The sequence below is a fragment of the Thalia democratica genome, chromosome 5 (assembly GCF_965202585.1).
Source record: "Thalia democratica chromosome 5, ktThaDemo2.hap1.1, whole genome shotgun sequence".
Taxonomy (NCBI): domain Eukaryota; kingdom Metazoa; phylum Chordata; class Thaliacea; order Salpida; family Salpidae; genus Thalia; species Thalia democratica.
Window position 1 is genome coordinate 37,642,416 of NC_139169.1, and position 12,290 is coordinate 37,654,705.

General features: G+C 26.8%; 1 protein-coding gene across 1 annotated transcript; it reads left to right on the forward strand.

Moving 5' to 3' along the window:
• Positions 1–5,177: 5,177 nt before the first annotated feature.
• On the forward strand, positions 5,178–12,037 carry LOC145836488 (homeobox protein six1a-like). Its single transcript, XM_082944285.1, is given in 5 exon segments — positions 5,178–5,186; positions 10,278–10,351; positions 10,353–10,437; positions 10,681–10,864; positions 11,892–12,037. Coding segments are annotated over 5 exon segments (498 nt in total).
• Positions 12,038–12,290: the final 253 nt, after the last annotated feature.

A 12,290-nucleotide genomic window follows, 5' to 3' on the forward strand; every position in this document is an offset into this window, starting at 1 on the left:
AAAAAACTTAAGATTATAATTGAAGCTAAATTGTTTTTAACAGACCTTTAATACTGTCCTCGTCAAGACGTTAAAAGGTATCCGTGGTGTGCACCAGGTCATAGGACTAAATAATTTGAGCATTTTTTTTTGTTGTTTATTAAACTATAATTAGTTACTACACTTATTTTATTAAAACCCTTTTATAACAACTATAGCTACTTTAAAAAAAATTGTATTTTCATTAGACTTTCCTATACTAGCACAAACAGTAACTTAAAGTTAATACTTGAATAAAGGTAGAAAACAACAGTTTGTATTAAAACCAAATCTAGTGTAAGTATTTTCAAGGTTATTAAAGTAATGAAACAAAAAATATTTTCATAAATCAGCTGAATTTTTTTAGATGAATCAAAAAATAAAAAGAAAAATTTAGTCACAATTAGCATAAAATTTGTAAAACAACATACAGGGGTGATAATATCTAACATAAAATACTTATCTAATATATGTAGTATTTGTATAAAAACTTAAAATATTTTTTAATTCAAATAAAAAGTAAAACACAAAGTTTATTCAGACTTTGCTTTCTTGGGACATAATTAAATATTATAGATTTGATTTAATCTAACATTTTAGATGAAAAAATAAACTTTTTATAAAGTAGAACAAAAATCAACTTATTTAAAGATACAACCAGTTTTGTAATAATTTTGTCTCAAATGCCTGAAATGTAAATTTTTATAGGTCCATTTTCTCATACAAAATCTACCTCTTCCTTCTTTTTAAAAGCTTTTATTTATGATCTTTAGGACTAATTTATTTAAATATTGTAAAAAATTTTTAGAAAGCAGGCTTTTGAAAATTACTTTTTTAAAGTTTATGACTAAAATTTGATTAAATCGATTTCTTTTTCAAGAAAAAAACAAATTGTTAAAAGAAAAATTTATTCATACAAATTTAAAATGTATTGAAGATTAGACTAATAAAAAAAGTAAAACAGTTGCTAAATAAGAAATAAAAAGCTTCATTCTTACAATTTTTAAAATATTTATTAAAATTTAGACAGAAAAAACAAACAGTTGTTAAAAATTGAAGGAAGGGATAGGTTAATAATGAAATAATCTATTAATGGTTCCTAATAATTATTTTCTAAGGCATAAGCATGGATTATACACATTAAAACTTATTTAAAAAAAAAGAATACTAAAGTGATATTTATCTCGATAATTTCTTTTACTTTTTTAGTTATTTTTGTTTAGCAAAGAAAAAATCAAACTGCTCTTAAAATAAATAAAGATAAAAATAAACGCAAGCAATAGAGTTTAAAAACTAATTATCTTTTTAAGAATTTAATCAACTTTAATTTTCTTTTTCTATTACGTTAAATAAAACTAACTTTAGAGGGGAGTGTCAAATGTGACACAAGTTATAACTTTTGCACAAAGGGTCACTTTCGCACGAAAACTCTTTCACACAAAATGATTTTTTTGTTTCATTTTTTAGTAGTGTTTAGTTTTCTGATTAATTGATTTTTTAATTAATTTATGTATTAAATTTATAATTTTTTACTATCACTTTAACACCTTACCTTCGGTTGGTAACTTCTTTTTTTTTCTTCTTGAATTTTTCATTTATTTATCTTTATTTTTTGTGTTTTATTCATATATTTTTGAGTTTTTTTTTTATTCATTTACCTATAATATCATTGTTACCCCTAATCCTTGCACTTGGTCGGTGTTATGTTTTTTCTTATTAATGTATCGTTTTGCTTTTTATTATAATTTTCTTACTAACTAATTTCAATTTGGTTTCCTTTTATTTCTTTTCTTATTATTTTACTAACACTGTTACTTTTAAACGTTACCCATGGTCGGTAATTTTATATATATATATATATTTTTATTTTATTTTATTTATTCTGTTATTCTCGTGCAAAAAAGACCCTTCTTTAGTATAGGGCTTAAGGCCGCGAGCTCATTACCTTATGCACCCACTTTAGATCAAACTGTTTTAAATTCAATTTAACCTTAATTTAATGGTTACGTTATAGTTTATGATTTTTCAATCGTTTTTTTAATTTAACTTATTTGTTTTTTTAAATTTTGTCGTACATGCTTAATTTATTTAAAGTTAAATTTTTGCCATAATAACTACTAACTACTAAAATTTATAAATACTTACAAACACTTATCATAGTACTAATAATCAGCTCTAGTTACCTTTAAATCTCTACACATTTAAAGTGCTTTAGATTAACGTTTTATTGTTGTACCTGTAGTTTTGCATAACAGTTAAACTGTGGTAGTATAGATAAACGTTTGTTTCTGAACGTCTTATTAGTATTATAATCGCTCACGTTTGTCTGTGAGCATTTTATCATTATCCAGCTAGAGACTTTTATAGTCTATCATATTTAGTTTATACTTATTTGTTACCTTGTTTAGTAACTTTATTATTTAGCTAAGTTTAAAGTATTTTGATATAAGGCTCTTTACAAACATCTAGTTTAAGCAAAGTTTAGGCTTATATAAAAAGTATATAGTTTATATATAAAAGTTTGACCTAATAACATGTAAACTGCTTGTTATGTTAATTCTATAAAATATATACAGAATTATATTAAAAAAGTCACAAAAAATTAGATAAACACTTAAATCAAAAGTGTAACTTAATCACAGCTAATTATAAATTTTTATAAAGTATTAGAATACTTTAATTTAAAAATTTATTTTTCTGTTTTCAACATACATTTATAAATTTAAAAGAACACTTAAACATTATTATAGTCATTATAACTTAAAGCAATCAAAAATGACAAAGAACCTTACACCAAGCCAGATGGTCAACATGAAAGGAGGGCCGATCGAGAATCCGGCCATAATGGGCACCAACCATGGCCAATCAGGGATGCACAACCTCCAGAAGCATCACGAAGCCAAGAAGCCCCATCATCAGCCGCTTGCGAACCCATTGAGGACTCCCCCAAATGACATCGACGCCTACTTCAACTCAAACAAACCTCTGCGTGAGTTTTATTTTTATGAATTTGGTTTTAACAAATATATAAGTAATTATATTTAGCGGTCTGTATGTTTTATTTTTAAAATGTTTTTTAGTGTTTAGTTCTGGTAACCTATTGCCTTAAGATTAGTAGTTCTAAAACTACTATGAATCCAGCTCAAGCGCATTTTTTCAATTAGACCAAATATATAAGTTGATATAACATAAATTAAAAATATTTATTAACCACAAAATATTTTTTTGTACTTATAAGATGTATCGAGATTGTGCAAGTTTATGTCTTTAAAGAGTTTTTATAATTTTTACTTTAATTTCAGCGGACATACAGCAGCCTGTGGCTCCAGAGTTTTTTGAATCTTCGGAAAACGAAATAAAGGAAGATCACCTGACGACTGTGTGCGATCATTTGGAGCAGGAGAACCGCGTGGAGCAGCTCAAGTTGTTCCTAAGCTGCATAGAGCACAACCAGGACTTGTGGCAGAACAATGAAGCGGTGCTGAAGGGAAGAGCTCTGTGCTCTTTTCATGAGGGTGATTTCAAGTTGGTTTGAATTTTTGTTGGTTTTTTATAGTTTACATGTATTTTTGTGAACTGGTCAAAATTGCATGAGGTGACTAAATTGCCCGAAGACAAAATTGTAAGAAGATACTTTTGCATGAAGACAAATTTGCATGAGGGAATAAAATTGGACGAAGACAAGTTTGCACCAAGGGTCAATTTTGCACGAGTGTAAAAACAAAAACAAAAAAAATTTATAAACAAAAAAAAACACAAAGTGAAAGTTACTGATCGAGGTTAAGGGTTAGGGGTAACAGTAACAGTAACAAAAAGAAAAAAAAAACTAAATTGTACACTAAATTTATTAAAAAAATGAGCCCGTTTAAAAATGTCTCCGTGGAAAATTGTTTGCTTGTGCAAAAAGTTTCTTTGTGCAATTTTATCCCTTAGTGCAAAAGTGGCTTCGTGCAATTCTGTCCCTTAGTGCAATTTCGACGCTCGTGCAAATTTTACAGCAACCTTCTATTTCAAGTTGTCTAAAATTTTTTAAATCTTACATGTAGGTGATATTCAGATGATAGTATCAATAAGACTTGAAGAATGACCAAGAAGACTAGTTCTAAAACAATTTTTAAACATTGAAAAAGATGTTCTAAACAAATAATTTTTTACTAACTTTACAGTGAGATGAAAAACATTATCAAGAGCTTCAACTTCCACCCAAAGAACCACAAGAGGCTGCAGAACCTGTGGAATGCCGCCCACTACGAGGAAAAGTACCAGGCCAAGGGAAAGGACATTGGGGCAGTGGGAAAGTACCGAGTTCGACAAAGAAATCCCCTGCCTCCAACCATCTGGGACGGAGAAGAGATCAACTACACTATCAAGGTTTGAAAACTGGTAAAAAAAGAGCTTTAAAAAAAAATTTGTTAGTTAAAATTTACCTCTAAAGAGTTAAATCTAAAAGAGATAGATTTTTTAACTAAAATGTTTAAAAGCTACATTACTGTTTTGTATACTTTGTGTTTATGAAGTATTAATATGCTGTATGTATTTACCTTTTAACTTTCACAACGTTTGCTAGTTTTAAATTTCATTTTTGTAATTGCTTTACACATCCAGGAAAAATCACGAGATGTGTTGAAGTACTTCTACACAAACATCAATACTTACCCGACTAACCTCGAAATGGAAAACCTGGCAGAAAACACAGGTTTGACCCTAGTCCAAGTTTCAAACTGGTTCAAAAACCGCAGGCATAGGGAAAGGGAAGCTAATAAGGACGGAAACAATAATAAAAACAATAGATAGTTTATTGTTGTTTATTAAATGAAACCAGAGCAACTGTTTCAATTTAAGCTGCAACTCAGTATACTTATTTTAAAAAAATCTTGTTTTTTTTTATATGGCAAAACAAAAATTTATTTTTAATATAAATATTGAAAATCGTTTAAATCTAATTTTAAAAAGATTAATTTACTTAACATCTTAAATTTCAAATTAAAATCGCTGTTTTTCGTTGTAAATTTTTCTGAATAAAATATTCAAAGCTATGTGTACTTTAAAATGTTGCTCATTTAGTTAAATTTCTGAAATTATAGCAGTTATAATTTGATAGATTATTCGTGTGTACTTGTTAACATATTTTCTTTACTTCATCGAAAGGAAGGTTAAATATGACAGAGGTATTGATTATTTTGGTTTAATAGTAAAATCTAATCATGTGAACTAACTAAATATATCAATAAATTGATAATTACTCTTACCATCCGATTAAAATATTGTACTTCAACGAAATTTCTCAGTTTTACATGCTGTTTTTAAAATATCTATTTAAAATAATAATTTGAAGAGTATACATTTAAACATACACTAAAAGCAAAAGTGATATTCATAGAGTTCAACAATTACACATTTTTCCATATTTTCTACTTCAATTTCACTTAATTTTGGTATTTGTAGTTAAAAGTAGTTAATTAAATATTAGAATACTAAAAACTAAAATAAAAACTCTTAAAAACTATTCCTTAGTTTTTTGGTTTAATTTAAAGATATACTTTTTAATATAAAAACAGTTAATATTTTAGATTATTCTATGTAGATTATGTTTGATGGACTTATACCATTAGTAAAAAAACTAGTACCAACTAATTTTTTTAATGTTGTTACAAGTTGTTAGTATTATGCAATTTAATTTGAAACATTTTAGTTGTTAATAAGTTATTAATATTGTTAATGATCAAATACCCATAACACCTTAATGTTAAAGTACGCTTATAAGTAGGTTTTATTTTGTACCCGTCTTCTTGTAGGCTCTCAAGTTGATAGTGTAAAAAATTATATTGCCTATTTATATATAGAAAGTATTTTTGATAAACTTATACTATTTTTACGAGAAAATACTGTATGTATACAGTATGTATTAATCTTTAAAGTATAATCCAAGTTTTGTAAATCTTGATTTTAATTGATATAAATAACAAACCACGTTAGATTAAAAAGAAAAATGAATAATTTTGAAGATTTTTAATAACATGTATTTCACTTCTCTTAATAAAACTTCGAGAAAACAATAGAAATTAATGGAATAGTTAAAACATTTCTTCTAGTGTAAATGTTGTGTTTCTATATCACTCTAGTTTTAAGCTTATTTTATAACATTCAAAAACGTTAAATGTTTGGTTTTAGTTTTTAATAAACAACGAAGCGTTCTTTTTATCAAAATACATCCTACATTTACTATTTGTTTTTGTCAAGTTTTATAATTTATTTAGAACAATCTAAAACTTTTTACATAATTTAGAAAGGATAGTTTTATTTATTTTCTCTTTTTAGGTTAAATTAAAATGTATTAAAGATGTTTAAATTACAGTTATATTTTTGTATTTTTGTCATTTAATACATTTTTAAATAATTTTTAAATAATTCTATGTTTGTGCTAAACACATTGTTTATTCACACGAACAAATCTAATATAACAAAAACAAATAACTAAACTCTACATTTCTTATAAGGATTCAAAAAATTAAACTTACAAGTAGAAAAATATTAAAAATGTGACAATAATAACTAGTGTTGACTGAGAATATGTTACTTAATTGTACTTATACTTCCATATTAACATTTAAGTGTAAAACTTATCGTAGCCCGAAAAAAAATTATTTTTAGTAAAATCTCATTCAACATTTGACCATTTTTATCTCAACACCATCATAAATGTAAACAATATTTTCTAAATATAGTATAAACCAGACTTTATTTTTGTAAACGTTTTCGAACAATTTTCAAATATTTCACAACTAGTAATGTTATATCAACCAATAAAAAATTTTTTTACCCAAATTAACTGCATCATAATAACTTCTTTTTTTTAATTATTTCAGGTATAGAAATCCATTTGTTATAATAATAATCATATGCTTCAACTGATTACAATTAATCATAGTATTTGTCACCTCCCGTAATAAAAAATTTACCTTCAAAAACTATTCAATCAGCAACATCTCTCGCTACATTTAAATCTGCTATTCGGTTCCATTTAATACCATTGATTTCTTAAGTAAAACACGAAACAGGACTTTTATTGCTGCTCGCAATCCATCTATCGATCAAATACAACTTTCGCATGAAAGAACAAATACAATATTCAAAAGTATTTCTAATTTTATACACTTATGCTTCTAAGTTTTTCTTTCTTCGGAAGTTTTAACCGATGTTAGAGAACTACCCAGCTTTTTACAACTAGTTAAACTATCAGCAATAGCAAATATTTTTGAGTCGAAAGTAGTTACTTTAAGTAGAATATGACGTTTTGCCATAGAATGAAACTCCGTAACTTCAAAAGTAGGAAATTAGACATCTAAAACTTGATTCTTTTGCTCATCACTTCTGTTTTGTCCTCACAAACCAGAACAGTGAATTCTTTTTGGTTGCAATACCTGTTTTCATACAAAACTTGTGGTACATAAACGGGCAACAGTTTGTTTTTAGAACTCATGCTGACAATAATTATGCTGCTAATATGATGTTTTGTTAATTTGAGTTTCAGTAACACCAGTATTAAGTTTTAAAAGTTATAAAATTACAAACAATTTGTGCAACTAAGCTACAAATATGTTTAAATATAAGTCAATAAACGTAACAGTACTATGGTATAAGGTTTTTCTTATTAAGAAATACCTTGAACATTTTTTTAGTATCAAAAATTACAAGTAATTATGTATCACTTTTACCTGGAAATAATTAAGCATAGAGTATAATAAATCTATTAAAAAAAACAATTATATATACAGGCTCTGATATATAAAAATGAAAAAAAAACTTTAATTTAAATGCAGTGTATTTTATATTCAAAATAATATCAAAACATAAGTCAATCATTTTATGTTAAAATTGATAACTTTTATCAATGTGTTTTTATTAATAACGTATATTAAAACTTACTATGATATAACAAATGGTTTAATTTGTCACAAACAGATGTCATCAACAGAAAGCCAGGATGATCAAATCGTGGATAAAAAACTTGTAGATGAGAAATTACTTAATTAATTACAAAGAGCAATTTACTTATTAAATGTTGAGAACATATGTCTATAAACTTTTTATTAAAAAAATTCCAAAACAATGAAACTCACTTAACGATCAGATTATAAATAGCTGGTTTTGTTATAATAAATCAACTTAATAAATTTGTTAAATTAGAAAATAATAAGAAATGCATTCATGAGTTCATTAAAACTTAAAACCTGTTGCCTAAATTAAAAGGCATATATTATAATACTTAAGCATTGAAATCCTAAAATTTAATTTTGCAATCAATTAAAAATTTCTAAACTATATTTTTAATAGTTTTATACATTACTTGGTTTGGTACTATTGATCACAGATCTTTAAACGTATTAGAATTGTAAGAAGATATTTAATGCCGTTAGGTTGTTAAAAGGTTAATAGTTACAGTTATAATCTTATTTGCACATAAATTTTATATTTAATCGAATTGTCGTGTTTTGACTTAATTTAGTTAGAACTTAAAAAAAAATATACTCAAAGTATATGTTAGCTTAGCTAATAATAAAATAAGAGAAAAACCTTGCAATTGAATTATAGGGTCGGAAAAAAGTATTTGTTTAATATTTTTTAGGAACTATAAAAGATTTAAAAATAGTTTAATACCATTCAAAGCTTAATCAATGTCATTTTGTTATTTTACTTTTAAACGCAAACTTGATTTGAAATTCCTTATCAGTGAATATTTTTTGTTTATCAAAAGTAAAAAATGGACTACTAGTTACTTAACATTTAAAAAAAGCTTTCTCTAAATAACAATGTTTTAACCATACACATAGAAAATACTATAAAACTGTTTATAACTATAGTTTAGTCTAATATTTTAAAATATTTAAATTTATAAAATAATTAAACGTCTAAAAACCATTAAGTTTTCTACATAGACTTTAGTTTTTTTTTTTTAATAAGTTTATTAAACGAAAAAAATCGGCCTATAAATATAAGTCAGTCTGAAATGAGAAATTTGCTCAGTCAGCAAAAAATACTTTTTTAATTGATTTTTAATTTTCAATTGTCAAAGTTTTATATTTTAATAAACTTTTAACGTGGTTAGGTAAAGTGGTTTTAATATGATCGTATACGTAAAAAAATCTAAAAAAAGCTTTAAAATATTTGTTGACAAGGATTTTTTTTTTAGATATTTCCAGCTCAAAATGACTTTTAAATATACTTTCCCAAAAAGCGCTTAAAAAGGACCTGGTGTACAAAATACCCTTTCAATTATCGAGTAATACACCAAAGATACAGTTTAATATATTGTCTAGGACAATGTGAAAACATTTTTATTTCAAAAAAACTAAATCTATTTTACTTTGGTTTAAAAAGTATTTAATAAAAAATTGTTTGTAGTTAAAACATAATTTTATTTACTTTTGTACCAAAAACCGAATATAAAAAGCACAAAATACAAGTAACTAAAGAATACATCACTGGTGTATTCTTAAGACCAGATACCACCAGCACAAATCCAGCCTGAAGCCTTAAGAAATTACCCAAACAACGTTGTCGTTATATATAAAGAAAAAACAACTTAATCACATTAGTACCTCTTGGACTATCAAGTATATAACTACATGCAAACTAACCTCCCCTATAAACCAGAAGCGTGTAATATTTGTAAACTGGGAAGAATTGCAGAGTCTAACAGAGAAAGATTTTTGAACCAGCGAACAGAGCTCGCTGCCCTGTGCCTCACTTGTTCCATTTTTAGTTCAATTTAATCTTTTTTTAATTATTAATATAGTTTATGTTTTTTAAACTAACCTTTTATTTAAGTTATTTTATTTTTACTTCTTCGTAAAAGCTTAATTTAGTTGTATTTTAATTAAATTTTTCTCCTAACAACTACAACTACTAATAAATACTTATCAAAGTGTTAATAATCACCTCTAACTACCCTTTTATCTCTACATGTATAAAGCGCTTTAGATCATCGTTTTATTGTTGTACCTGAAGAGCTGCTTAGTAGTGAAACCATGGTAGTATACATAAACGGTTGTTTCTGAACGTCTTATTATAAATATAACATCTCACGTTTCTCTTAAACCACTTTATTATTATTCAGCTATAGCAGGGCTCAGCAGCCTTCTGTAACTCGCGGGCCAATTTTCCCAGGAAACATTTTCTCGCTGGCTGCACTACTTAGAAATTTTTTTTTGGTAACTTTATAGTGAGGTGAAAAACATCATCCAAAATTTCACCCAAAGAACCACAAGAGGCTGCAGAACCTGTGGAATGCCGCCCACTACGAGGAAAGGGACTAGGCAAAGGGAAGGACATTGGTCGGTGGGAAAGTACCGAGTTCGAAAAAGAAATCCCCTGCCTCCAACCATCTGGGACGGAGACGAGACATGTTACACTTTCAATGTCCGAAAACTAGTAAGAAAACTTAGATATAAATAGTATTGGTTAAATGTAAATTGGATGTTTTTACAGAGTTAAAGCTTCGATAGCTGTTTATTTTTTATGTTCACCGAAATTTTTTAAAGCTACACTACTGTTTTGTATTTTTGTGTTTATGAATTATAGTTATGCTGTAAGTATTTAAATTTTAGTTTATATAATGTTTGTTAGCTTATGTTGTTTTTTGTAATTGTTTTATACACCCAGAAAAAATGTCGAGTGATGTTGAAGTACTTCTACACAAACACCAACACTTACTCGTCCAACCTCGAAAAGAAAAACCTGGCAGAAAACACTGGCCTGACCAAGACCCAAGTATCAAACTGGTTCAAAAACCGCAGGCAGAGGGACAGGGCAGCTAATGAAGACGGAAACCTCAATAACGAAAATAGTTTTTTTGCAATTTGATAAAAATATATTGATTTTTGAAATGTTTTTACTCATAATATTATTTATTATTTTAACTTCGGCTAGTACTAAAGCGCGCTTTACGCGTTATGTGCGACCTGGCTCTTAGCTATCTAATATAAACTGTTTCAAATAGAAATTGATTTTATATGTTTTATAGTGGATAATAATTATAGTTAACTGAATAGATATACTTAATTCAACAACTACTCTAATAAACTAATTTATAATAACACATATAAAACTCAAATATTATTATTTTTTCATTTTTACACAGTAATTTTGTTTAAATGCTTAGTTTAACAAGCAGTTTTCAAATATTCAAATTTTTTTTTTGTAGTACTTGGAAATAAGAACTAAATTGGAAGTTTTCAACTTTTTCTAATGACTATGTTTATAATTTTATATATTTGCTTTATTCGGTTTGCACTAAAGCACACTTTGCGCGCGGTAAGCGATCTTCCTCTTAGCTATTTAATTAAAAATATTTTGAAATTAAATGTGTTTTTTTTCAGTTTACTGAGTAGTTTACTTAACCTAACAACTGTTCTAGAAAGTAATTTACGGTAATCCTCCTAAAATCAAATATTTTTTTTTGATAAAGTAATTTTGTTTCAATGCTTAGTCGAAGCAGTTTTTAAATATTTTAAACTTTTTTGTAGTTTTTGGAAATAAGGATGAAATTGAAAATTTTCCGAATTTTTCTAATGGTTTTACTTATAATATTATATATTTGCTTCCTTCGGCTAGCACTAAAGCGCGCGGTGTGCGACTTTGCTCTTCGCTATTAAATATCAACTATTTTCAAATTGAAATTGTTTTTTAAAGTTTACATAAAAGATTATTTAATATATTTGCACGATTTTACCATCAATCAACCTGATGAACATTCTATTGAAGAAATGTAAACTTGTTTTCAAGTTAGTTGTCAATCTGATAAACTAACTAAAAAATATGGTGTTTATCATCTGGATGAGCCAAATAATAATCTTTACAATCTGAATACGCAGGAGCTGAAGTTGTTAGATTTTGGTCACTCAATCTACAGGCCAGAAGAAGAAAACCCAATATTAAATTTCAAATGCGGCACAAGAGGATTCGTATACTCCCCTCCCAACAAGTCGAAAGATCGAATCGATATTTGATGTCGAAGTAAGCGATGAGTGCAAAGATCTGATACGAAGAATGCTTTCAAAAGAAGTATAAGACAGATTGAAACAGGATGAAGTATTTAATCTCCCGTGGTTTAGGGAAAATAAAATAAATTCACAAGAATAACAGATAAGAAAGTTATATCGAAACCGGCAAACATTATTTTCAGTTCAAGTACAAAAAAATTGCACACTTATTTTATTATAACCCTTTTATAACAACTGTAGCTACTTTAAAAAAACTGTGTTTTCATTAGA